This window comes from Zootoca vivipara, chromosome 6, assembly GCF_965207765.1.
Source record: "Zootoca vivipara chromosome 6, rZooViv2.hap1.1, whole genome shotgun sequence".
In the NCBI taxonomy this organism is placed as follows: Eukaryota; Metazoa; Chordata; class Lepidosauria; order Squamata; family Lacertidae; genus Zootoca; species Zootoca vivipara.
Window position 1 is genome coordinate 14,467,423 of NC_142589.1, and position 27,998 is coordinate 14,495,420.

General features: G+C 49.4%; 2 protein-coding genes across 18 annotated transcripts in view; one reads left to right on the forward strand and one right to left on the reverse strand.

Moving 5' to 3' along the window:
• SAMD11 (sterile alpha motif domain containing 11) overlaps positions 1–23,326 on the forward strand; it is a 153,424-nt gene extending 130,098 nt beyond the window's left edge. For all 17 annotated transcript variants that reach the window (XM_060276218.2, XM_035118490.3, XM_035118487.3 and 14 more), the window contains 4 exons: positions 577–1,274; positions 11,192–11,316; positions 19,297–19,407; positions 21,853–23,326. In XM_060276218.2, coding sequence (XP_060132201.2) covers positions 577–1,274; positions 11,192–11,316; positions 19,297–19,407; positions 21,853–22,101 — 1,183 coding nt within the window. In that variant the 3' untranslated portion in view covers positions 22,102–23,326. The remainder of the gene's footprint in view (positions 1–576; positions 1,275–11,191; positions 11,317–19,296; positions 19,408–21,852) is intronic.
• NOC2L (NOC2 like nucleolar associated transcriptional repressor) overlaps positions 22,565–27,998 on the reverse strand; it is a 64,750-nt gene continuing 59,316 nt past the window's right edge. Inside the window, exons 18-19 of the mRNA XM_035118506.3 lie at positions 26,594–26,734; positions 22,565–24,397 (exon numbers count right to left, since the gene is read on the reverse strand). Of these exons, the coding sequence (XP_034974397.1) occupies positions 24,276–24,397; positions 26,594–26,734 (263 nt within the window). The 3' untranslated portion in view covers positions 22,565–24,275. The remainder of the gene's footprint in view (positions 24,398–26,593; positions 26,735–27,998) is intronic.

Genomic DNA, 27,998 nt, shown 5'->3' on the forward strand with positions numbered 1-27,998 from the left:
GCTGTTGTTTGTTTGTATACCGCCTTTCATCCGAAGAATGCAGGGTAGACCGCAACATAAAAATACAAGTGAGAACACAAAATTCATAATAAAACAAAAACAAACCAATAACACCCCCCAAACACATTTTTAAAGCCATAGAATGTTAATCAGCCAAAGACCTGGTTTTTGCCTGGCGCCTGAAAATAGGTTTCGAAGGTGCCAGGCAAGCTTCCCTAGAGAAAGCATTCCACAAATGGGGAGCCACCATAGAAAAGGCCCATTCTTGTGTTGCCAACCGCCGGACCTCTTGTGGAGGAGGCATATGAATAAGGGCCTCAGATGATGTACTGTTTTGAGTTTGTGCAAGTATCACAGTCCATTTGTATTCAGATGGGTTCCCCCCCCCCTCAACAACCCTACAAGGTAGATCACTTTCACATCCCATTTTAATTGTGGGACACTGCAATTTGGAGACAAGAGTGGGTAGTTTACCCACGGCTGCATGGTGGGTCTGTGGCAGAGAGGTCGGACTCTGACCCTGAGCCTCCCAGGTCCTCCCAAACCTGTCTCACCCATTTGCCTCCACCCATGTAGGCTTGAGATGTCAGCGGAGATCATCCGCCAGAAGGAGTTGGAGAACCTCCACCGCCAGCGGCTCCTGGCCAGCGACCCGATGAGCTTGCACCCGGGCCTGCCGCCGGACCACCCGGCCCTGCGCAACGTCCACGACATTCCCGAGGGGCACCCGCTCCGCGACGAGCTCTCGCGGAGGAACGCCATGTTGGTGCTCCGCCATAACAACACCCCACTCCTGTCGCTCAACCACGGGATCCCTAGCGCCTCCACCACCCCGCCCAAGGAACAAGGGAGCCGGAGGGGGAACCGGAAGTCTACACACCACCGGGCCGAGGCCCCTGGCCAGAGCGAATCCAAAGAGCTGTCGGAGAGCCGCCCCCCTGACGGCAACGAGGAGGAAATGAAAGACTCTGAGAGCGACGCCGACGTGAGTGAGGAGAAGCTGGACAGCACAAAGGCCGAGAGCAGCAGCCTGGCTGGCGAGCTGAAGGAATGCAAAGAGGCAGTGAAAGCCTGCGATGGCGCCAAGGAACTGGGCGATTTATCTGCCAGCCAGAGCGCCCCCTGCAGCTCCTCCAGCGCCGAGTCGCCCAGCCACCTCCTCGGCCCAGTCATCAACAAAACCGAGGCAAAATACCTCCCACCGGCCTCACTCCCACCTCCGCAGCCGCTGCCATTTGGCTTTCCGTACACCATGAGCCCCTATTTCCACACAGGTAGGTGGCAGCGACGGTTGTCTGTGGAATTGGTACTTTAAGAACGCAAGCAGACGTTGGGAGCGTGCAGAATTTTCAGGTGGAGTGTACCTTTGTTTGCAGAGTTTGGTTCACAGCCGTACCATGTGCTTGAAAGCATTTGCACTCCTTTAAAATTAATGACTCCCCTTAAAGAATCCTGGGAACTGTAGTCTGATAAAGGTGCTGAGCTTCGCTGACTTCCCAATTCCCATCACCATTAATAAACTACAGTTCCCAGAATTGTCCATAGTTGCTAAAAGTGGCACAAAAATGCTTTAAATATATTGTGTGGATATGGCCTTGGATTCCAGATTTGGAGGGGTGCTGTGGCGAACACCTCTCTCCCTTTTAACATACAACACCCACCAGCCCAGTATTTCCACTTTCTTAAAGTGTCTCTGACTACACATAAGCTGTGGTTCTGCTCTGGCCAAGAAAGGGGATCTGATACATTTTTAAATTAAAGAGGAGCAGGCCTCTTTTTTCCTCCAGATTTGTTTGGTTATAAGAACCTTTGTTCTCCTATTACTATTGTATTTCTGTTCTTTTTTTGTTACTGTTTAATTGTTTCTGATGGTGGCATTGTGACCTATTTGGGCTCTGTAAATCCTGCCTTTTACCTGTATGGCTGTGTTTTTAATTCATGGAGGATACATCTATCAATGGCTACCAGCCACGATGGCTATGCTCTGCCATGTAAGTCCCTTTGGGTCACTCTGTAAGAAAAGTGACTAATAATAATAACAACAGCAATGGCCTTTCCAGGCCTTTTGAACAGGCTGACTGCCACCCAATTCTACACCCTCCTATCTGTGAGGTGCTAAAAAGTGTTGTTAAATGTTATAATTTATTTAATATGTGGCTGATTTTTGTACTGGGCAGGGGGGAGACCATTTGTATCTTCTGCTGGTGGGGGAGAGATCCCTTGGGCCAGTTTTGTGACCCTAAACATCTCTATGGATATATTTCAGGACCTAGCTGTGTTGAGTTGAGTTAATATTTGTATTCTGTTTTTCCAACAACAAATGTTGAAAGGTGCTCACAGTAGCATTTAAAACAAAAAAACATTGCAAACACTGTAGTATCAAACACAATAGTATATAAAGCTAACAACAACAAATTCATCAACACAATGAATACTGTTCAGTAATGTATGAAGTTGCCTTATATTGACCCAGACCCTTGGTCCATCTAACTCAGTGTTGCCTATACTGACTGGCAGCAGCTCTCATGATTTCAGGCAGGGGATCTTCTTAACCCTACCTGGAGATGCCAGGCACTGAACTAGGGGCTTGGTGTATGCAAAGCAGATGCTCCGGCTGCTGGGCTTATGGCCCTTTTGTTCCAGAATCCCCCCTAATGTCCGCTTTGTTTATGTGCGCATCCAACTCTAGTTGATGCTTGGCAGGTGAGGTGTGGTTGAGTGGGTTGCAGTGCGATTTCATTGCCCTTTTGGTCTTGCAAGGTCAGCCTGGCCTTGCTTGGAAAACCCTCCTCCAGGACAGATGTTGATAAATTGCTGGGCAGGCGACAGAGAAGGACCTGGAAAAATGATTATGGGCTTTTCAGGACTTGGAAAGGAATAGGTAAAGGTGTTGTTAAGATATATATACTGCCCTTCATCGAAAGATCTCAGGGCTGTTCACAAGGCATGACATAAGTATAGTTGAGCTGGATTTGGGGGGCACCTTTTTTAGTCCTATCAGAATGCTTCTTAACCATCTCAGTGTTTGCACCCATGGTATTTTGTGTGCACAATTGCCTTTGGAACTTTCCCCTGGAGTTAGGAGCACTTGTATACCTCCCAGGCATGGGCGTTCCTGTTTCAGATTCAGAGTGCACATATTGTCTGAACTCCAGCCTTCTTAATGGCAGCTGTTCTGCCTTAGGTTGATGAGAGTTGTAGTCCAAAACAGCTGGAGGGCACCAGATTGGGGGATGCCATTTCATGTGAATGAGTGCCACCATAACGCAAACTGAAACTTTCAGGCTTGCTTTCGAAGCCTCTGCTTTTCCTTCCTCCTGTTTGCTACCTTGCATGTTCAGCCAGGGAAAGAAAGAGGGAACATGAACTGAAGTGGGTTGGTGGGGGCTGGGGAGGGGGAGGGAGCTGCTTGCTTTGGGGAGAAGAGATGAAGGCTATGCAAGCCACTTGGGTGGGTGATGGAACCGTCCTCCTTTCAAGAGGAGCTCATCAGGTCAAGGCAAGCCCGCCGGCACTCGCCACCAAAGGTGGGGCAGAAAGGAGTGATTTCTTCCCGACAGATGGTTGGGTGTGATGGAATATCCCCAGCCACCTCAACAGATGAGGCGGCTTGGCAAGAGCATTTCCTTACTGGCTGATTAAAAGGGAAATGTGGGTTTTTAAGAGCGTGCAGAGCAGGGCATGGGTCCCAGATGGGCAGGGGCGAGTGAGAGGAGGTGCTTCTCCAAGCCCTGATGTAGCTTTTTCTTGGCCATATCAGTTCCTTTAACCCCTCCACTGTGTTTTCAAAGCTTTTTTTCAGTTGGGGGGCTTTGAATGCCTATTTGTGATTTGGGCATTCCTGGTTTCGCCTTTTTGGTGTACAGTGAGGTTTGTGCAGCTGGGACATAGGGCAGGAAAACAACTGCTGCTAGAACTGTAGCTCAGTCTGATGTCCACACCAAACATTTAAAGCACATTACTCCTCTTCCCCAAAAAACACCTGTCAAGGGTGCTGGGAATTGTATTTCTGTGAGTACTAAGCTATAATTCCCAGAATTCTTTGGAGGAAGCCATGCACTTTAAATGTATGGTGTGAAGACAAAACCAGCATGATAATTGTTACTAGGGCAGAACGTTTGGGTTCTCCTTGGGCTCATTCATGGACACTTGTTTCCTCAACACTCTGTATCTTTTATATTCACAGCACCCATGTGAGGTAGGTTAGGCTGGGCGAAGCTGGGAAGTGAGAAAAAACAGTGATGGGTTAAGTGACTGAAAACTGAAATGGCACATAGAATCATAGTTCAAACCCCCCTGCATTGCAGGAATCTCCACTAAAGAACCCATGACACACGGCCATCCAACCTCTGCTTTAAAAAACTTAAGAAAGGAGAATCCACCACTTCTTATGGGAGTCTACTCTACTGTCCAACAGCTCTTGCCGTCAGAAAGATGGGCCTGATGTTTAGTCGGAATCTCCTTTCTTGTAACTTGAATCCATTGGTTCGAGTCCTGGCCTCTGGAGTAGGAGAATCAAGCTTGCTCCATCTTCCATGTGACACCCCTTAAGGCAGGCTTCCTTAAACTCGGCCCTTCAGATGTTTTTGGCCTACAACTCCCATGATCCCTAGCTAGCAGGACCCAATGGTCAGGGATGATGGGAATTGTAGTCTCAAAAACATCTGTAGGGCCAAGCTTGAGGAAGCCTGTCTTAAGATATTTGAAGATGGCTACCGTGCACAGAGTATTTTCTTTTCAGCAAAATGGTTTTTGTGTTTGTTCTGGTGAGAGTTACAATGGAACTTTGCATGCTCAGAAGTTTTGGGTTTTTTTCATAATTAACAAAACCTAATATCATAATAAATTGATAAGGGTTGCACCCACCATGCTTCAAGAGTGCACCCACTGAAATTAACAGACATGACTAGCTTTGGTCCATTAATTTCAGAAAGTCTTAAGCTTAATAGGGCTCATCTGAATACAATTTTTAAAAAGATGCCACAAGACTAATTTTGTGATACCTTATTTCATGTGTTGCTTGGAGGGGGGATAATAGAATCATAGAATTTTAGAGTTGGAAGGGAACTTGTGGGACATCTAGTCCCACCCCCTGCAAAGCAATAAGGAAGAGGTTCCTTATTTTGGGCCCCCAAAGTGCTTTCATCCAGCCTTGCTCCTTGGGCCTGTTCCTTCACTCTTGAATCTCTACATTTCCCTGAATCTGCCACTGTGTCCATTGAAAAAGGTTTGTGCACAGGGTGCTAAGGCAGTTTTATCACCGGTGGCTTGTTCACACATGCAAGCCAACTCTTCTTGGGGAGACTGTAACTCAATGGCAGAGCAGAGGTGCAGTATCTTCAGGTTGGGCTGGGAGAGATCTGTGTCTGAAACATTGGAGAGCCGCTGCCAGTCAGTGTAGACGGTACTGCTCTAGGCAGACCGATGGTCTGACTTGGTAGAAAGCTGCTTTCTGTGTTCATAATGATGCATTCCCCGAGAGACAACTTGTGCGTGTGAGTCAAGTGTAAGAGTGTGTGTCTGTGTGTGTGTGTGTTTACATACACATGGCCTTGCCTTCGTGCCGGGGATGAAACCTAGATAATGCAAGCAGGAAGATCCAGAGAGCGGCTGACGGGAAGATGAAGGGCAGAAAGGGGAAAGGGTAGAGATTTAATATCCGCAAATGATCCAGGAGGCTCTGAACAAGGCTGGCTGCTTTCCAGGGAGGGAGAGCAGTGGTGGTGTTGGAGCAGGCTGGGGGGTGGGGGACAAGCCGGGGGAGGAGGCTGGCTCCTCCGGCACTTTGGAGGCGCAGAGCCATTTTCTATCCCCAGTGACAGAAAATTATCGACACGGCAGTCGATTGCCGGGTCAATTCCCCAAGCTGCCTTATGAAAACCCCAGCCGCTGCCAAAATGACCTCATCTCGTTTCAGCCGCGCACCTCTTCTCTCATACACCGCCCCCCCCCGCCCACTTGCCCGCCCGCCGGCCCCGTCCTCTGGAAAAGGTGAAGGATGGAGCCAGCAAGCAGCTAAAATCTTCCTATCGATCTGCAGTCTGGAGAGCAATTAACGCCAGCCTTCTAGGGCCTGTTCGGCGACCTCTCCCGGCTTTCGGCAGGGCAGGGGAAGAAATAACAAGATGGATTAAGCCCCCATCCCGTCCCGGCTGTCTGTGTGGGTCAGTGGCATGGGCCCCATGTACGGGGAACAAAGGTGCCTGGTCTTTGTGGCTTGTTTGGCCTCTTGGACCCACATTGGTAGGAGAGGGGAGGAATCTCGCCACCTTGCGGAAATTAGCAGTCCTTTGCTAGGGGCTGGTGTGGGCCCCACCTCCAAAGCAATGGTGGCTGGTGGTATGTGGGGTGGCAGGCCGGGCTCCCTGCAGTAGGTGGAGCCAGAGCCAATGACAGGCAGAGCAGACTCATTCTAGTTTTGTTCTCCTCTTCCCTGCTAAATCCATCACCACCCCCAAGAAGGCAGGCAGGTGGGGCCGCTGGCTGAGGGTAGACTGAATTTGGTGGGACAGCATCCCCATTGCCTTAATGAGCCATCCTTTACTGGGTGACCACACTTGCTCCCTTATAACCTGGCCCTGCGTGGCAAGCAGTTCCCATGATCCATTATAAACACCTTGACCCACACAACTATTACCGTAGCTTGAATTCTAGCCAGTATTAGCAACGGCATGAGCTGTAGCTCAGTGCTAACAACATCTGCTTCACATGCAGAAGGTCCCATGTTCCATCCCTGGGTAGGGCTGGGCATGTCCCTTCCTTGAAACCCCAGAGAGCCGCTGCCAGTCAGGGTAGGCAATACTGAGCTCAATGGACCAGCTGCCAGAATTGGCAGCATCCTATTCTGCTACATCTTCAGGGAAGAACTGTGGCAAAAGGTTCCAGGTTCAATCTCCAGCATCTTCAGGTAGGACTGGGAGAGATTCTCTGCCTGGAACCCTGGATAGCTGCTGCCAGTCAGTGTAGAACACGCTAGGCTTGGTGGACCCGTGGCCTGACTCTGTATAAGGCAGCTCCCTCTCTTTCTATGCACTAATTGCTGGGGGTGGCGAGCGGGAGAGGGTGATGGATTTTGCTCAGGTCCACTGTGGGAAACCAGTTGCCAGTCGGGGGCCAGTGTCTGTGGTCTAGCAGGGCCCTTCCTGGGTTCTCCGCATCTTGGGGAGCCAGAGAGAGATGCTTTGAAACTTCTTCCTTCTGCCCGCATATACTGGCATCCCTTGAGAGAACCGGGTATGAGAGCTGTGTGGAATTAATTAACGAAGCTGTTCAAAGGAGTCCTCTGAGCCCAAATACTGGGAAGCTGAGCGTGAAGCATGTGAGACGAAAGGGGAAGAAGACATCAGCGGGGAGTTGCCGTGCCTTTCTCCTTGTGGGTAGTGGTGCCAATTTGGCCCAGAGGCCAAGAGCAGGAAAATGGGCAGTGGCAAGGAGGTGGGCCCGTTCAAGGTGCCAGTGCCAACCCCCTCCCCAATTAAAACCAGGAGCCTGACCTGATGGGAACTGAATAATCGCCTCTTTATTTGCAGAATGCTGGGTTGTTTAAGAGGCAGGCTTCCAGGTGCCTTTCCACTGTTTTGGACCACAACTATCATCCACAGCTCAGTGATGGAGCATCTATTTGCATGCAGAAGACCCCAAGTTCGCTGCCAGTCAGTGTACGCTGCAAAGAGTTAGATAGACCAATGGCCTATCTCAGTAAAAGGCAGCTTCCTTTGCATCTGTGTCTTAAGGGCTAGAACACAACGCAATGGCAGAGAGTCTGCGTTGTGTGCAGAAGGTCCCAGCTTCGCTGCCTAGCATCTCCAGGAGAGACATCCCTTACCTAAAACCCTGGCAAGCCCCTACCAGCCAGTGTAGACCGTACCAAGCTACATAGACAAACTCACAGCTTCCTGTGTTCCTAGTAGTTTTCATCCAAAGCAGCTGGAGGGCACGAGGTTGAGTAAGAATTTGGGCTTTAAGGCACCAAACCAGCAAGCCTTCTCAAAATCCCTGGATACACACACACACACCCCACTCACCCCCATGGGCATGGGTCAGTTGTTCCTATTTAACTGCAGTCTGTGAGAGGAGAGTGGTGAAAGGGGGATTTGAAAGAGAAATTCACTCCTCCTGAAGGGAGGGCTGGTCAGCTGAACCAGGCGTATTTTTTGGGTCTCTGCATGCTGGGGCTGTCTGTCCTCACAGGGCTTTGACCAGTTCTTGTTTATCTTGGCAAAATCAGGCATCTCCTCTTTCTTGCCCCCCCCCCCACCTCCAGAAACTGCCAATAAATCACTCTGTCTCCTGCCCCCCCCCCAATATCCTTCAGCTCAGAATTTTGCACGCCAGCAGACATTCTCTCCGTGTGCTTTCCTGGTGACTGCGAAAGGGAGGATGAACTGTCTTGAGATAAATATTTTGGCAGGGGCTGTGTTTGTGTGGCTGTGTGGAAAATACTTGTGGATTCTTACAGGCGAGCTCAGGGGAGAGTTGGCACACCAAAAAAAAATGTGTTGGGGAGTGCCTCTTCCTCAAAAAGAGGAAGAAAAAATATTTTCCTTCATGGCAAATGAAAGAATTTGAATCACTTGCCATGGGCACCTGATGTCAGGAAGCTGCTTTATCCATTGGTCTATCGGCTCTCCGTCTACACTGACTGGCAGCAGCTATGCAGAATTTCAAACTGCAAGTTGTTCCTAGCTGAGGGAAAGAGGAGGATGCCTGATGGGAATCTGCATGAGTTGCTGTTCTGAGCATGATTTCTCCTAGTCGTCCAGAACTCTGTATTTGTCCAGGCTAGAAGTGCTCTTCCCCTGAACCTATATGTACAGAGTTTATTCGACATAGGTTATGTGGAGATTAGACTACATCCAGATACTTCCTCATCACTTCTGTAATCACAAAACTCTGTCTTGTGTGTGTCATTCTAAGTGTAGGCCTATTTGTTGCTCTGGGGCAACAGTACTTTATCCAAATAGTTAAGCAAACCTGGTTTATGCCTGATCCCTCCCACAAAATGCTGACTAGACTGGAGGCAACCTAGACTCGGAAGAAGAGTTATTTTGGCAAAGTCTTGCTTGCTTGTGCTCAGTGCAGGAGCTGTCCTAGTACAGTATGGAGAAAGTTTGTTTAACCTGCCCATTGGCAGCCAATGGGTGCTGGAAGTAGTGGCGGGAGAAGAAAGGGAGGCCAACAGTAGGTGGAGCCAGAGCCAGAGATTGTGCTTTGCCATTGAACGCTTTCTCTATGTCTTGAGCAAAACCGGGTTCTTGTTGTTTTTCTATCCAGCTTGGTTAAAAAGTTGGCAAGAGAAGCCAGCCCAGGAATTGGAGGCTGGAAAAGCCCCTCTGGAAAGCGGCTTCTGATCCCATGAAAGAGTTGGATCAGAGAACTGCCCTATTTTTCCTGTGGGTCCAGAGCGATGGCCCCGTTGCAGAGCCAAAGCACTGAGGTTCAAGCTGCCCAGCCGAGTACAGAGGAGGAGGCTCTCCTCCGTTCCCATCTACTCGGCTGAGCTGCTATCCTTGGCCAGCCTCTGGAAGGAGGAAGTGCATCATTTGGAACCAGCTGGCTGTTACTGCCAGATCCCTTCGGAGACGCTTGCTTCTCCGGCTGCAGATGGAGGCGTCTCGCCGGAGCCTTGGCTGTGCCTGGAATAATTGAGTTCAATTCCACTTCCTCTATTTACCAAGTCAGCGCCGCGCTCTTTCAAATGGGTGGGTGGTGGGGAGGGGGAGAGAGAGAGGAAGAAAGAAAGAGAGAAAGGTCTCATCCAATGTTTGGCAAAAACAGCTTCGGGTCTGAAAAAAATGCAAGTCTCTCAGATTAGGAGATTACTAAAGAGGTGAATGTCTGCCTTCACTTAGGCGGCACACACACCATACATTTAAAGCGTATCCCATCCCCAAAAGAATCCTGGGAGCTGTAGTTTACCCCCTCACCAATCTACGATTCCCAGCACCCTTAATGAACTACAGGTGCCAGTATTAATGCAGTGGGTGAGGTGTTCCTTAACTGTATGGTGTGTACGCAGCTGAAGATCAAGGGCGGCTCATAACCTGTGGGCCCTCTGGTTGTTGGACTCCAGCTCCCATCATCGCTGACCATTGGCCAGCCTGGTTGGGGCTGATGGGAGTGGGAGTCCAGCATCTGGGGGGCCACTGGTTCCCCTTCCCTTCTCTTAATTCATCTTAGGGCAGTATACAGACTTTTGAATTTCACAGGCATTCGCGTTTCACTAGCAAGAGTTCTGTCAAATCTGGAAGATTTCAGAGTTTTATAAACAAGTTGATTCAGCGGTAGCTGTTGGGTCCTCCTCAAGTGTTGTTGACACTGACTGGCAGCGGCTCTTCCAAGGTTTCAGCCCGACCTGGAGATAACAAGTGATTGAACCCAGGACCTTCTACATGAGCAGCGGGTGCTCTTATCACTAAGCCATGCGACTGGCATTGTAGTTTTCTGTGATAACAAGCTGCCTGACAGCAGGTAGCATTTCCATCCCTCTACCAGCGAGCTCTTCAACCTGTTCCCTAAAAGGAATGGGGGGTGCCTGTTGTGTCTCTGCACGAGCCTGTTTTGAGTGTGCCTTCCAGTCGCTTAGGTCCTGTCCCTAGCATCTCCAGGTAGGAATGAGAGAGAGATTCCCTGTCTGAAATCCCAGAAAGCCACTTCCAATCAGTGTAGACAGTATTCAGCTGGATGGACCCAGTGGCAGTTTCCCGTGTTCCTGAAAATCTGCCACTTCCTTGAACTCCTTGTTGTCTTGAGCACATACTTAGAGGTGGTCAGAGACCTTTCCTGGCTGGCCGTATTGGGGGCTGTTGGTGTTGCCCTTGCTGGATTCCCCTCCCCCCCCACCTCCCCTCCCTTGACTGCAGCTGAAGAAAATTAAGCACATTGAAGACATTAGTTGGAAACGTGTCATTCCACCCCCCACCCCCCAGCCCCGCTGTCATTCTCTTGGCTTCCCCACCCTCGGGGCTAGGAATCTCTGGGAGGCCTCGGCGGGCAAATTGACCCTGCCTGGTGTTTTAATTGACAGTTCATTAAAGATGGATGTGTGGCTGGAGGAAAATAATGCAGTGGACAGCAAGGGAGGCCTGGCAGCAGTGTGGTTGTCCGTGTGGGACTTTTGTGATTTATGTTTCCTCTGCTGCCCCCCCCCTCCAATTTCCCAACTCTCTAAAAACCTCCTCTCCCATTCCAGGCAGCATGGGAGGTCTCTTTTTGGATGGTGAAGACAGCCCAGCACTGGAGGACGTCAGCAAGTGGACGGTGGAGGACGTCTGCAGTTTCGTGGGCGGTTTGTCCGGCTGTGCCGAGTACACTCAGGTAAACCCCCAAATATTCAGGAGGGGAGGGGAAAACCTGGGGCTTTGGGTTCATACTTTCTCTGCAAATCAGCAAGGCCAAGAGTTGCTTTCAGATTGCTGGAGGGCTCTATCAGAGGGCTGTGCTGTTCCCTGTTTGCTTGCTTGCTTGCTTGCTTGCTTGCTTGCTTGCTTGTTTAATTCTGCATCCTAGCAAACTGAATTTTGCAAGCTGAATAAATTATTCAAAATTTATTCTGCTGATCCCAGTCATGGGCCACTAAAGCGTCCACCCCCCCCCCCACCCAGCTACTGGAAAATCTTGTCTCAATGCCTCTGGCTTTCTGAGATTTTGCCAGGCCTTGCCTCTGCCTCATAGGGTCTTGAAACTTATGGGATCTTTGAAAAAACATTTCTTTCTTTCTTTCTTTTAAATAAAAAAGTATATATCTCAAGAAGCTTAAATACTGTGCTCACTACCACACTGTCTGCACTTCTTCCTGTCTTTGTAAGTCTACTGTGGCTTGTCTACAGAGGCTTGGTCATGCCCATCCATGTTCCCTAAATACCAGTAAGTAAATACTGCCTGCCACTGCTGACTACACAATCCTATATGTGTTTATATGGAAGTAAGCCACACTGTGTTCAAGAGCACTTTCTCTCAAGTACCTATGCAAAGGATAGTACACTTAAGCCCCGTTGTTCCAGTATTACCATTATAAGAAGAAAGGAAGCTGCCTTATACTGAGTCAGACTTTTGGTCTACGTAGCTTAATATTGTCTACACTGACTGGCAGTAGCTCTCTGGGATTTCAAATGGAGGATACTCCCAACCCCCCTAACAGGTATTGGGGTTGTAATTTAACATAATTTATCTTTATTAATCTGTACAAATTATCCAAATGTCCAGCATACATTTACTGCAGGGACAGCGCAAAAGTTTTTCCATCCATCACAGCCATTCCTCTTCAGGATAGCCACACCTTCAAAGATGCTTTTTTGGGGGGGGGGTATTGTTAAGACCACTGAGTCCAGATAATACTTAAATAAATAAATGTTAAATAAAATGTTGTTAATAAAAAATAAAAACAACAAATGATAAATATCTAAATAAATGATAAAATAGCAATAATTCTTTGCGTGCAGAAGGTTTTTAAATCTACGGTTGTTATTTACATCCTGGGTTTTTTGACGAATTTTTTTCTGATAATTGTTTGCAAGCAGCTTGGAGGTCTAAGCTGTGTGCATTGAGCGGGGAGGAAGGTGGGTGAGGGAATAACCCCCAAGGCAAGAGGCCCTTCTGGAACATCCATCATTGCCAGGCGGGGATCATGAAGTGGCTCAGTGTGAGGCCTCCGGTAAGGATACAAAAACCCCGTCTGTTCGTTCGGCACTAGAGTCAGCCAAGGCCTCTTTCTTATAAACACTCCATTGAGAGAGAGAATATCAGCTTCAGGGGAAGGGATCCTGAGATGTCTCAGAAAAAGTGCAACGAGAAGGTGGCTGTATACTTGGAATAGAGAGAAGACCTGCTCAACAGGGAGGGGAGGGCCAGAGCTGAGTGGCAGAGCATCTGATTTGCAAACAGAAGGCCCCAGGTTCAATCCTCGGCGTCTCTAGCTAGGACTGTCTGAAATCCTGGAGTGCTAGTTGGTATCAAGATTACTGAGCTAGATGGAACAATTTGGTCCCATGACTCTGTACAAGGCAGCTTCCAGGGCCCCTATGAGGCTTGGTAGAAAGGCACATACCCTGCAGGCAGAAGGTCCCAGGCTTGATTCCCAGCATCTCCAGGGAGCTCTGGAGAAGAGCCTTGCCTGAAACCCTGGAGAGCGGCTGCCAGTCAGCATGAGCACGGGGCTGTGATCTGACTTGGTACAAGGCAGATTCCTATGATCCTATGGAAGCCAAACATTTAGAACAACAAGGCCCTTCGGGGAAAGGGGTGCTTTGCAGGCAGGAGGCTCTAGGTAGGGCTCAGGGTATCCCTTGCTTGAAACTCTGGAGATCAGGTGCACTAGAGAGAGACCAAGAAGGCTTCCTTTGTTCCAGTGTGCCATGTTCCCCTTCCAAGAAAGAGTCCCACAAAGCAGAGCTAAGGAGGAGGAACCGGTCAAACCATGCTAATGCTTCTAACCGGAATAAAATGTGTCACCTTTATTAATACTATTCTCATACATTTGTAAGTATCTTAAGCAAAATATAACAAGAAGAACTAAGTCTATTACTCTTAGACCAATTACTGTAGAGTGTTTGGACCTAGGCTAGCCACACTTGTTAGCATCAATGGGTCTACTCTTGAGTAGGACAAGCACTGGGCTACAGCCCAGCATTTACTTCGGGCACCCCAAAACGAGCCTCTTTAAGCACAGCCGGCTCTCTCACCTGTCAGTGAAAGGAGGAGGCCTCCCTGCAGGCCCCAGGCCCCCTGCTTTCCAAATAACATGCCCACCCCCTTCCCCCAGCCAATTGGGAATGCATCAGGGGAGGCCCCAATGCCCTTTCTGCTCACAGGGTCGTCGTTTTTTTCTGTCTCTTTCTGGGTGGCAGGCGGGTGGTACATTTTCAAGGCAGGGCCTGCCCCCTGCTTCCCCTCCCCCCCCCCCGTCGCCACCACCCTCTCGCACGGCATGCAAGTGCTAATCCCCTCATGACACGCTTCATTAAAGCCCCCTCTAAGGCTGGGGTTTCTGCAGGGCGGCAGCTGTGGCAGCTGGCTTGGGGGGGGGCAGAGGCATGATTGGGATGAAGAGAGAGGGTGAGAATTGGCAGGAGATGCAGAAGGCTCTGTGTAGGTGGGACGGCTATTATTACTATTACGACATTTCTATAGCATCTTTACAGTGAAATGTCCCCCGACTGAAACCCTGGAGAACTGCTTGCCAGTCATTGTGGGTGATGTGATGCTGAGTTATAGAGGTGGCCTGTTCTGATCCAGAGCAGCAAGTGTTCTTAGCAGCCCTGCATTCTGGACCAGGGCTGTCATAGAATGGACCGCCTCTGATATAGGCATCTCTGATCGAACCCTGGCATGTTGCCCATGCTGTCTCTCAGAAACAACCTAAAACTAGGGTTGCCTTAATATAAATGAGGATGTCATTAGCTAGGCATAAGTATTATTGCCAGTAGTGGATGCAGCATGCAGAAAGCTAAGCAATACTTAGCTTTCTACTAAGAAAGCTAATAGCTAAGCCCATTTTAAAAAATTCTGACTGCACCATTACTTTGTTTTGTTGTGGTCCCCCCAGGGGTGTAGCGAGCCGCCGCGACACCCAGGGCGGCAAATTGCCATGCACCGGGGGGGGGGGGCGTGCGTCGCTACGTAATGACGCATGTGTCGCTCTGTAATGACGCATGCGTACAACATAGAGGGGGATCACAACACCCCCCCCCCCGCGACTTCAAAATGGAGCCTAAACGGAGCCTCCAGCCTAGAAAGCCTCGCTCGGAGCGGCGGGCAGGTGCCACCCTGGAGCTGGACAGGGGTGACAGTTGGCGCCCCCGACTCCCGAGCGCCGCGCCAGCTTTTTACCGGGAGGCTGGAGGGGCTCACCTTGGGAGTCGCTGGGTGGGGCGCCGACTGTCACCCCCCCCAAGTGGAACCCGGGATGGACCGCCCCTCCCTTGCTACGCCCCTGGGTGCCCCACCAGTACGCCTAACTTTGCAGGGAAAAATAGGTCCCTGCCCTGAAGGTCGCATGAAGCTTACTAACCCTGGCTGCTAACCCTGATGGCTAGGTTCTGCTTCTGAATCCCAGTTGCTGGAAGCCGCAGGAGAGGGTTGCTGTTGCACTCAGATCTCGCTTGCCCATATTAGGCATCTTGCTGGCCACTGTGAGAACAGGATGATGGACTTGATGGGCCTTTTGACCTGATCCATCCATCCATAGAGGGAAATTTAAAACTTTCCCTTCCCTTTCGCTCCCACAAGATAAATGATAGGCCTATTGACAGCTATAACCCGGAGCTTAGTTAAATGGAACTTCCATGTTTAGAGGAAGTCTATCTCTGTACAGTAGATGCTGAGGGAAACACAAACATGGGCAGCCCATCGCCTTCACATCCTGCAGTCTGTAGAGCATGAGACTCTTATTCTCAGGGTTGTAGGTTCGAACCCCACATTAGGCGAAATACTCCTGCATTGCAGGGGGTTGGACTAAGATAATCTTTGTGGTCCTTTCCAACTCTACAATTCTGTGATTCCCTGTAAACATCGCTGAGTTTTGGGGGCTGGATGCTGGGCTAGATTCCCCACCCTCTGACTTGGTCCAACTTCAGGACTCTGCTTCTGTTCTTCTGGACAGGATGTAGCATTTTGAATTTTTCTTTAGATTGCAACCATGAATGTTGTTGTTTTCTTATAGCAAAATCTAGGACAGGTTTGCAGACCTGATGTGGCAGTTCAGCCCTCTTCCCATGTAATCCTGTGCTCAGAAGTAAATCCCACTGGTTCCAATGGGAATTACTCCCAGTTAGGTGTGTGTTTATAGACTGCAGCCTCAGAATGGGGACAGTTTGGGTAGTTTGCAGAGTTGAATGTTCCTCCACTTAGAAATGATAGAAAACTCTTCTCATTCCCAGACCTCTCTGGAGGTGCCGGGGATTGAACCTAGGAACTTTTGCACACAAGGCATATGCTCTACCACTGAGACACGGTCCTTGCCTTCCCATCAAAATGTCTTGAGCTGGCCTAGCACTTTCCTCTCTGTCCGATTCTAAAAACTGCAGCTTTTCTTTGTTCCTTCTCTTTCTATCTCTCTCTGACACACACATCCCTCCCTAGTTTGTCCCTTCAGTGGGATGGCAGTGGGTTGACTCACCTTTGCCAAAATGGCTCCCATCTTCCATGTGGGAGCATCTAGCTATTTCCTAGCTTTTCTGGGCCATTTACCTGTACTTTCAAAGATGTGTCTGCCACGCTTGAACTTTCACCACTAAGGAACTTCAAGCAAGCCCCCCCCCCAAACCCTTAACTTTCTCCAGTCCAAAACCCAGACTCCTCCATAGCAACCCTAGTGCAGAATACAGATGTGGCAACACTCTAAAAGGCCCTCCTTGCTGTTTTTCTCCTCTCTTGCAAGAATCGCTTGGAAAGCCATCCGTGTGCTTTTGTGCCAGCAGCACCCGACTGGCGTGCCCTCTCAGCTCCCAGCTTTGTGCTCCCTCCCGGCTGAACAAGACAGCAAGCGGGGTTGCTGAGAGCTCTTCCGATCTCCACCAGCCACCCCAGAGCTCCTTGTGAAAAGAGTTGCCCTTTCACAGTGGTGCTTTCCAGGCAGCCTGATCCAGAAAAAAACAATTCCCCCACCCCGTAAACAAGGTCTCTTGAGTGAGCCACGAAGGGCAAGAGGTTTGGAGGGGGGGGGGAGGTAGTGAAGGAGAAGGAGGAGGAAAACGGGGTTTGGCACAGAACGAGTTAAAGGGATAAGGCCTTTTTCTTTTTCTTTTTGGTCCACAGCGGGGCTCCGCATTTAACAGGTTTTTACTGTGCAAGAAAGCCAGGCCGCAGGGGAGACCCAGTGCTGCAGAGCTGTCTGCCTGCTTTCTCTCCTCCAAAAACCGCAGCTGCCGGGGAGGTCTGGCACAGAGCTGACCTCCGCTCTTGCCAGCAAAAAACAAGCAACCGAAAGAAAAAAGCTGGCCACAGCGTTTGCATTAGGAATAAAGCAGGGGCAGTGGGAAGAAGGCCATCTTTGCTCAGTGCAACCCTGTAGTGGAAACAGACAGACACACACACACACACACACACACACACACACACCCCTTGGTGCTCTCGGTTCCTGGGACCGTCCATCTGTGTCTTGATGGCACGTTGCATCGCACACAGCTTGGCATGGGCTCCAGGGAGGCCTGGAAGCAAGCGTGGCGGAGCACAGGGATGGTTTTTTGGCTGTCAGCCAGGTTGGCCTGCTGGGTCACGGGGCAGGGATAGGAGGCTGTGTTCGTGAGCAGCCTTGGCTGGAAGAGCCCACCTAGAAAAAGAAGCTCCAGAAGGGGAGGAAGCTGCTGTGGGCTTCCTTTTTGTTATTATGATTTAAGAAAAAAAGCTTTAACAGCAGGCTCCCATCTGTGCCTGCCTCTGAATCGCCAGCTTTTGAGTGTACAGGGCAAAATGAGGTAATAGTCTGTTGTCTCCAGTAGTTGCCCTACTCAGAGGAGACCCATTGGATTTGACCCATTAGACACCACTAACGTAGGCCCATTAATTTCCAGGAGTCTAGCACTTCACAAATGGACAAAGGTCAACAGCAGATTAACAAGGATAAAGCCTTTCTTTAAAAAAAAACCTGCATAATTGAAATACATAGTAAATCAACTACACTAAAAAGATCAATAATTAAACTATGTAATAAACAAGCCATTAAAACAATATTCAAAGCAGGAGGTACAAGAAGTAAGAGAACTGAGTTTCTCTCTTCAGCCTGATTGCAATACTTCAGATGCTCCCCTACTTAGAATCATAGAATTGTAGAGTTGGAAGGGACCCTGAAGGTCATCTACCGTGTTTCTCATATTATAAGACATGTCTTATATTTATTTTTTCCTCAAAAAAACACACTATGGCTTATTTTCAAGGGATGTCTTATTTTTTTCCTCCTCCTGCTGCTGCGGCCAGCATTGCTGCTGCACCTATCACTATGTCTTATTTTCGGGGTATGGCTTATATTCCTTGAATGCTTAAAAATCCTGTTATGGCTTATTTTATGGGTATGTCTTAAAATATGAGAAACAGGGTAGTCCAACCCCCTGCAATGCAGGAATCTCAACTAAAGTGTCCATGGCAGTATTATAATTAGAAGACAGGCACAAAAGGAAGAGGCCTGGGGTAGACATTTCCTCCCCCATCCAAATGCTTTCTTTGCAGGGTGCTTTTTCTTCCTATTTTCTTTCTTTCTTTAAAGTTTTACTGAGTTTCCCAGTACAGTCATACAGTACCTCAATTTAAGTACACTTCGGTTTGAGTACTTTCAGTATAAGTACTCCGCAGACCCGTCTGGAACAGAATAATCCACTTTCCATTACTTTCAATGGGAAAGTTCGCTTCAAGTTAAGAACACTTCAGGTTAAGTACAGACTTCCGGAACCAATTGTGTACTTAAACCAAGGTACCACTGTATTAGATAAAATAGAAGGAAGAAATCACGAACAACAAATACAAAAACTGGTCCACTTGAGGGAGAGGGGCAGTATCATATTGTCTCTGGATGGAAATACCCATGCCATTATGACGAGCCAGTTGCTGTGGGGTGGGGGGCTGTATGGGTCCATAACCTTATTTAACAGAACTAACGGGCAGGAAGCAGTCTGCATCAAAGTGATCGCAGGATGCGCTCTTTTTGAAGCATAGGATCACATCCACGCACACAGAGCCCACCTGCATTCTGAAGTGCAACACTGCAGCTTAGCGCACCACCTTACCCACACGTAGACCCAACCTCATTAGGTTGGCAAACACATCTACACACACACTGTGTGTATGTGTGTGTTTTTAGTCTTTGTGTTCACCAATACTCTACAGTGGTACTTCGGTTTATGAACACAATTGGTTCCGGAAGTCTGTTCATAAACTGAAGCGAACTTTCCCATTGAAAGTAATGGAAAGGGGATTAATCTGTTCCAGACGGTCCGCGGAGTACTTAAACTGAAGCGTTCATAAACTGAAGCAAACTTTCCCATTGAAAGTAATGGAAAGTTGATTAATCTGTTCCAGACGGGTCCGCGGAGTACTAAACTTGAAGCATACTTAACCCGAAGCATGGGTGTAATTGGTTCTGGAAGTCTGTTCATAAGTGAACTTTCCCATTGAAAATAATGGAAAGTGAATTAATCCATTCCAGATGGGTCCGCGGCGTTCGTAAACCGAAAATTCGTAAACCGAGGTTCCACTGTACTTTGTATAAGGTAGCTTTCTGTGTTTCTGTAAAACCCAGCACTCAAGATCCCAAATAGCTCCCTTCTGGGCTCCTCTTACCCACACTGCTTTCTGCTTCTGCCCCGACAGGTCTTCCGGGAACAGGCCATAGACGGCGAGACTCTGCCCCTCTTGACAGAAGAGCACTTACTGAATAACATGGGGTTAAAACTGGGACCCGCATTGAAGATAAGGTCACAGGTAAGAGTGCTCAAGATGCAGCAGGCCAGAACCTCAGAATCCAGGATTCCTGTTGACATTGGCGGGCAGCTGGGGTCTAAGGGCTCAAGTGGCCTATTCCAACCAGACATGTGTGTGTGTGTGAGTGGATGAACAGATGGGACTCTGGACTCACCTGTAATAGCAGCTTTATACATTTCCTTTGCCTTCTACTGTAATCCAAAAGCTTGCACACTCACATGCCGGCCGATAAGTTGTTTTGGTAGAACAAGGCTGGGGAACCTTTTGCCCTCCAGATTCCCAACTCCCATCGTCCCTCATCACTGGTCACACAGCCTGAGGCCTGACAGGAGTTCAACAGCACTTGGAGGGGGCCACTGATTCCCCACTAAGTGCAGTAGAAGGTGCTGTTCTAAATAGATCTCTCTCCCACACACACCTTTTCTCAGTGCGTTCTGGCAACAGGGCATAGGAAAGGGTTCGAATAGGAGTCAGATGTCTGGGTGTTTTACTAGCTTTTGAGCACTATCTCTTTCTTTGCATCCCCCAAATTTCCGCCACCCGCCACCAAAAGCTGCAGGAATAACATCCTTTGCACACACACACACTGGTCCTTGGTTTCTTCTTCCTCCATAAAGGCTGCTTGCTTTTCCCCATCACAGCCTTCATTTGCACCGTCAACAATTTAATGGTAGCCTTCTGCCCTCTCCCCAGCTGCCGAGTCTCTCCCCCTATCCTCCCGTCTGCCCCAGGGATGTGGGCTTATATTAATCACCTTCGATCCTGAGCCAAAAGCACCCCCCCCCCCCGGCCGCCTGCTCTCGCACCTACACAGCTGGTTTTTGTTAAAGCTTCAATAAAAAACAGAGGTTCACATTTAACCCAAAACAACCAGAGTATTATTCAGTTAGCAAAACTTGGGCAAGGGATGGCTGTATCACTCCAAACCCAATTTTAAGGCTACAGCCAGTTATTTCGCTTTCGTATCTCTCCAGCACTCAGACACGAAACGCAAACACTCCACAACCTGCGTGTGTAATCGAAGCCGGATTGGTGCTCCTGAATTTCCTGCTGCCACCGCCACTGCTGCTTTTTCCTCCTTGAATCAGTTTTATTTCCTGCAGAATTGATCCACAGGGAACAATTGCCCAGAGAACCTTTTTATTAGACCCCTCGTAAACAGTAAGGGCTGCAGGGAAAGTAATAAAGTTGCCCTTATTGTTTTAACATAATATAACAAATGTATATGGCCAGTGGTGGTTGGGGGGGGGAGCCTGCCTTGGCAAAATGTATTTATTGCACCATGGTCCGCTTCCCAAGGGTGGTGTGGCTGGGGGGGGGGGCAGCAGAGAGATTGCTCAGGGCTTAGGGTATATGTGTGTGTGTGATCGCCAAAAGGTTCATCCACAGTTGGGGAGGGGAGGGTGTTCTTGTGCTCTGGTCCTGCTTGTAGGTTTTCTATTGTGGAATCTGGTTGGCCACTGTGATGTGAGAAGAGGACTGGATGGGCCACTGGCCTGATCCAAACTTCTTGTTTTTGAAGTGTATGTGGAGGAAGAATGTGAAGCCCAGATACAGCAGTGGTTTCCCAATGGAGACTGCAGCTTCCCCGTGGAAGATCCCTCCACACCCAGCCATTATTATCCCTATGTGTCTGAAATAAGAAATAGCCTGGTCACATTTCAGGTGACTCTGCCCCAAATGTCAGCAGATACCTCTGCCCTGGATGCTGTTTCACCAGAGGGTGACAAGGAACATGTTGGGTGCGTGGGATAGAATTCTGAGAACTGGTTTCTAGGGAGACAAGAGGGCTCACTTGCTCTCTCTGCAAATGGGTCTTCATGGAGTGATCTGAGAAGTATATCTCTCCCCCCCCCCCGCAAAGCATGTGTTCTGCAATCATGTACACGTGCAATTTGAGATTATGTGGAATTTAGCATGACTACCTGTCCTCTCCTGCCCCATTAAATCAAGCTGCTAGCCCTCAAGAGGGGGAAGATAGACTTTAAAGCATGTGTCCAGTCTTTGTTTATATCCTTTTCCTGTGGAGATCCCCTCTCACCAACCACTTCCCTTTATTTATGACCTTCACCAAGACTCTCCAAAATGTGTGCGTGTGGAATTACTCAGCTTGTATGCACATGGTTTTAATTTGCCTACTTTGTGCACGTTGCCTTTTTCAGAATTTCTTTTTTTGCTTTAAACAGCCCCCTGCTAGGGTCCCCCAGGCTCCATAGCTGCCTCCTTGACCTGTACAGATTCTGCTCAGGAATCAGCAGCAGCAGGCCCTCGTTGCTTGATCTCAGAGGCTGCCCACCCTCCTCCGCCAGTTGTGCAGAAGTAGTTGTACAGAAAAGGACTGTGGCTCACAGCAGGCATGCTGAGAGGAGGAGACCTCTTGAGCCTGCAGGCTCTCCTCTCAACCCACCAATTAATCTCCCCTCTTTCTCTTGCTTCCCTCCACAGGTAGCCAAGAGAGTCGGCCGGGTGCTGTACATGGCTAGCTTCCCCATGGCTTTCCCGCTCCAGCCGCCAGGCTTGCGACCCACAGACCGTGACTTGCCTCCCGCTGACCTCCGCCCCTCGTCGACAGGAAGCATGACCTCCTCCCCGTATGGCAACGCTCTCCTCCCCGCCAGCCGCATCTCGCCAAAGCAGGAAAACGGGAACCCTTTGCTGGCCGGCCTCAGCGACACGTTGAAGCCGCCCTCGTAAACTGCACAGCCCCGGGCAGCCAGCCAGCCTTGCGAGGGTCCCTGGCTTGGGCTGCTGGGCCTTCCAGCACTGGAACCAGCCAGTCAAGGAACCAAGAGAATAATAATGCATTCAGCGTTGGGGTTTTAAGGGGCAGGGGTCGGCGTAATCCAAAGATTTATTGGAAGCAATTTGAAAAGGGACACCGTGACTTTTTCTTTCTTTTCATTTGGAGAAAAGGAATGACGTTTGGGCTTTTTTCTTTGTTGCCTTTATGAAAATGCAACTTTGGGGAAGAGACCCTCAGCACCCCCTTCTTCCCTTCCCTAACCCCAGCCTCCTGCCAGGAGGAAACACTCTTCCTTCCCCACTTCTGAAATGTTTCCCTCGCTGGAACCTGTTCCGTTCCTCTTTCAGCGTGTCTATGCATCGCTCAAAAAACAACTTTGAAACAATACCAAAGACAGACAACTGACCCCAACGCCCAAGTTCCGGTCCATGTTTACTTCAGTTTGGATGGTACGGCACAGCTAGCTCTGTGGGGTACAGATTTTTTTTTCTTCGTTTTTTGTGTGCTTTTATTTTTTTAAACTGCATTTTCATGCTGCTTAAACATTGCAGATTGGCTGTGAAAGATTCCCTCCTCGCTGGGCACGGACTTGTTTTTCAGAATAATGATAGCCTTGTTGGGGGGGGGCAGAAGGGGGAGATGAGCGTGGAAGAGGCTGGGAGGCAGAGTTTACCCCCCCCACCTTAAACTGTGTGTGTACAGAAGATGCTTGTCCCATTTTTACTTTGTTTGTGTGGGAGTGTATTTTGTGGGGGAGGGGGGGAAGAGGCTTGTTGCAGAGGATATGGAGTTGCACATTTTTACCTGGTCCCCCACCCCACGACCAGGTAACAGGTACCCAAGTGAGCCCGTCGGGGCAGGGCGCTCTACGTTGCCCCCTCCCCACCTCACAATTTGTACAGTGATGGAAAACAATCATGTGATCGATGCTTGTCCGCTTTTTTCTCTCTCTCTCCTTACCCTTTCTGTTTTAAAAACACCTGCACGTTCAACCTTTTCCCCCTTACTCTTTTTTTTTTTTTACTTTTGTGTGGGGGTGGGGAATCAAACAGAGATCGCTCGATGGTACCTTCGCTTCTTTATATATTGTAAATGGTCGTTATCCATCACATCCAGGCCAACGCTTTCCAGCAAATCGATTTAAATAATAATAAAGAAATCACTTAATTTATAAAATGGTTGCTCCGTGGGCCGACTGTCCTTAAAAGAGTCTTGTAAAAGTACAAAAAAAAACCCAGTACAGTGGTACCTCGACTTACAAATGACTCCACTTGTGAATGTTTCGAGTTACGAACAGAGTTCCGTCCGCCATTTTGGATGCAGTTTGGATAGGATTATTTCGACTTACGAAGGTCCGTTCGGAACGGATTAAATCATAAATCGAGGTACCACTGTACACAGAGTTGAGCCGGGTACGGGGTAAGCACAAAGAGGCAGTGGTGAATCTAGCAAACTACAGTTCCCAGTGCGTAGTCTCTTCTGCCCACTATGAAGAGACCACAGGGCACCCAACTATTAGCTCTTCTCTTTGCTAGAATCTGCTTAGCACAAAACATGGTCATTTTGTACAGCCACACTGCACCATGGTGGGGTTTATATGGCAGAGGGCACTGGCTGGCAAAGAAAGACTTCTCTGCGTCCCTAGCAGCTCTGTGGAATAGGCAAGATAACATTAGGAGATACCTGCCACCAGTTAGTTGCTGGTGCTTCCCCACTGGAAGCGGTGCCTAGCTAATAATGGACAACACAAGCTATGGCCATGCTGGTGGGCTTGGGGCTGGCTTCCTTCCAACAAAACAGGGATTTGGAGGTGGCGGATCTGTCCTCCCCACGTTATTTATAAAGTGGCAGGTTTAACAAGGGCCCTTTTATCTCCTTGCCTGAGCCACTTTACTGCTGCTGGCAAAGCCACAAATTTTACTGTGTTTCTCCAAAACTTATAAAACTCTTCTGCACAAGATTTTCACATTTCAAGTGGTGCCTTGGGGGACGTGGCCTCAGCGGAGCAACTTCCTGCCCCTGCTTTAAAGGGGCACGTGGGTTACCCTACCACAAACACAACGCCTCCAGATCCATTCCCCTTGCCCCTCACAATACCCATCCCAGTTGTCTGTCGGTGCAGCTGTCAGTCAGCATCAGAGAAGTCCAAGTCTTCCACCATGTCTTCGGGTCCCTGTGCCAGCTGCTTCAGCTCCGCCCGTGACAGCTGTTTCCCGACACCCTTGCGGCCGGCCCCTTCGCCTCCCCCTGTGAAAGGGAGAGAGAGAGAGGTGTAAATCCTGCCTTATCAGGAAGGAAGAGGAGGGGAGAGGGAGAAAGAGGCAGGCAGAAGCGGCTTATTGCTAATTAATCACAAGCATTAATTAATTTATCGGCACCACTGCATCTTCCAGATAGCAGGGATGGAAGGGAGGGTGAACAAGCGCTTCTGTGCTCCTCTTATTGCAATTTGGAATCAAGAAACAAGGCGTTTTGGAAAGGGTGGTGCAAAAAGTTGTCCCTCCACGGCCCTGCGCTGCTCTTTCTAAGCGGGACTCTTGATTTAAAATGTGGGGCAAGCTTTTTTTCCTGAAATCTCAGGCCCAGCCATCCTTAGGGGAGAGAGAACAGTCCTGGGGTTGTATGCAATGCTCATCCTACTCAGAGCAGACCCATTGAAATTCATGGCCATGGCTAGCATCGCTCCATTTATTTCAATGAAAGGAATCCCTTTGCACAAGCATTTCTGCATGCCAGACCAAACAGTCTTACTTTTCCTCCCCACATGGGCTGTTCTGGGTGTTCTACTGAACCTTCCCATAGCACAGTGGGGGGACGGGACCCTGTTGCGCTTGCGTAACTTGTGCCACCAGTTCCCACTAGTGCTACTGCTTAGTTGAATCTGGGTCCGTAGGTAGACTGAGTACAATTCAGTTGCTGTAACTCCTAGGCAACATCATACATTAGACAGACACAAGAAATATGATGCCCTCCACATGTCATGGGACTACAACTCCTATCATCCCTGACAACTGGCCATCCTGGCTGATAGGAATTGGTGTTCCAGTATCTTCTAGAGGGCAGCAAGATCCCTATCCCTATTTACAGTACAAGGCCACTACTCCAAAGCCCCTCTGCCCAAGCAGGTCATGCAAGTTGCATTTCAAAGCTTGAGATGAAGTTCTCATCACTGGTATTGAAAAATCAAGCTTAAAATGTTTTAATGGCAACTGTCCCTGGGACTTTGGGGTGAAGAACAGGTAATGCTTTAAAATTATATGCAAAAGGATGCAAATCCTTAGGAGACCCACCAGTAACAGTAAGGGACATTTCTCACCCCTTCCTGAAGATGCTGTGGATTGAACCTGGGGACCTTCTGCATGCAAAGCACATGCTCTTATTTGGCTCATGTGCTGGCCCACACAGAAACATGGGCCCACACACCCCTGCACTAAAATGCTTATTACAGTATTGCAGTTCTGGAAGGTTTGTTTTCCTCCCCCCCCCCCAACAAATGTCACTGCACATCTCGAGGGAGGGGCCAACTGGTAACATCCACCCCGAAACAAGCACTCAGAGAGAGAGAGAGAGAGAGAGAGAGCTGTGGGAGCCGTTTGCCTTGCCAGGCTCTGGCAGCCCCAGATAGAAATAGCTCCAAGAGCCGGCAAGGAGACTGCCAAGTGTTCCCAGCCAATGTTCGCTCCGATCTCTGCTGTTCATCTATTCTGGGCAACGGCACCAAGGTCCGTGTGCCAACCCTCTGCCATCTGCCACAGTGAATCAGTCAGTGGGGCTGGGCACAGCTCTTTCCTCTCATTTTCACCTCAAAGCCAGGAGAGAAATCTTGTTAAGGGGAGGGGGGGGGAGGAGTGGACATCCCTGCACCATCATCGCCACCCCAAAAGGGCTTTATGTCCTTTAAACCTCACCCCTCAGAGAGAAGGGGAAGGCAGTAGCAGGGAAGGCAGTAGAGATAATGGGAAAGGACAGCCAGAGCTGGCGGCACTCTTGACAAGCAACATCCTCCTCCTGGCGGAGACTTCTCTCGTTTGCGTGGATCATCACCCAAGGCAAAAACACTGCTTGTCACCACCCTGGGCCCTGCTTCAAGGACCTCCACTGCTTGATCTTTTCAGGCCAAACCAATGGAATTGGTATGCGCGCGCACACATACACACACCAGTGTAGCAGGTAAGTGGCTGGATCCTACCCAGCACCTTCCTCCGTGGGCAACAGCTGCTCCTCTTTAAGGGATTACCAGCAAGACAGTACGAGGTGTGCAGAGATGTGCCAGCCAGGAACGTGTGTTTGCACACACCTCACAAAATGCAAGCTGCATAGCAGCAAGCAAATCCCTTTCCAAAAACGTAAGAGGTGAAAAGCATAGGAGCAAAAGCCTACATCTCGCCTCACCAAGATGCACAACGTCATTCCTCCAAGGAAGCCGTGGCAGCGCGCACTTACCATCTGACTCGCTGGAGCTCTCGACGTCGTCATCCTCTTCTTCGTCCTCCACTTTGTACTCTCCTTCATCGCTGTCATCCTCTTCCTCACTGCTGCCAAATGAAGTGTCATCTATACTGCCCTTCTTGGCCTTTGATTTCCCTGCAGCAAGGAGACCAAAACAAAAACAAACAAATTACAGAAAGGGTATCAAAACATTTAAGACACTTTTGCAACACGGGAAACTGCATAGTCTCAGATGTCGGACACAAAGGTAGCAGAACAAGTCAGAATTATTCCCAACATGTGTTCCTCACTTTAACAAGGTGGGGTGGGGGGGAGAATCTATATTCCTTGACACGATGGCTTGCAACCAAATTTTGCGTTACATCATAGCAAAGCAGTCTTCAATATACAAACGCAAGGAGAGCCTTGGGGAATCGGGCCAGGGGCCCATCTGGTCCAGCATCTGGTTCTCACAGGGGACAACCAGAAGCCTTGGGAAGCTTGCTAGCAGGACCTGAGCTCATGAGCAACTCTCCACTTATGACTCCCAATCAAATGGCACTCAGAGGCCTACTGCCTCTGACAATGGAGGGAAGAACACCACTAGTAGCCACTGACAGCCTTACCCTCCATGAATTTGTCTAACCCTCTTTTAAAGGTGGCCATCGTTGACTCTTGCGGGAGCAAAAAAGCATTTCTCTTGTTTCCTTTCTGCACACCATGCAGGATTCTATCATGCCAACTCTGAAAAAACCCCAAATGTTGCACCCTTTCCTTATGCGGGAAAATCTCCCCTATTGGAACAGCACTCCAGCCATGGCATGCCCCCTATCCAGCAGGCCACACACAGACCCCTAAAGCCCTTATGAAAGGGCTGGCAGTCACAGCTGAGTTCTGCTAGGTCCCACTTGAGCAGAGCACCAAACGGAGCAGCCTAGGAAAAGTTCCCAGGACCAGAGAGAGTTGTTTGGGGGGCTGCATCAGCCCCTGGGTTTACACTGACTTGAAAAACTCCCCGCCCTCTCCCCAAATTCACTTTGGCTCAAAAGATTTCCTTGCTGCCTTTTCCCTGACTGCTCAGCTCTCTCCACCCGCCTCCCACCCCCCTGGGGACCAAGCAGAAGATGGATGGCAGGGTTGCCTTCTGCGGGAGATAATCCTGACAAGCACCTGAGCAGCCTATCTCTGCAAGCGCAGGAGAAACAGAAAAAAGTGGCTCTTCTGCCACCCCCCTCCCCAGCCCAATCCATCACATGCCGCTGGCGGGGGGGGGGGAGGGGAGGAAAGGGGTTATCAGCTGCAGCGGCTGCCTGGCAATGGAAACCTGCCCAAACTGGGCTCCTGAACAGAGCTCAGCTGCGACCGGCAATTGCAAGAGCCAGCACCTTGATTATTTCCCATTACCTTTGCAGCCAGGGAG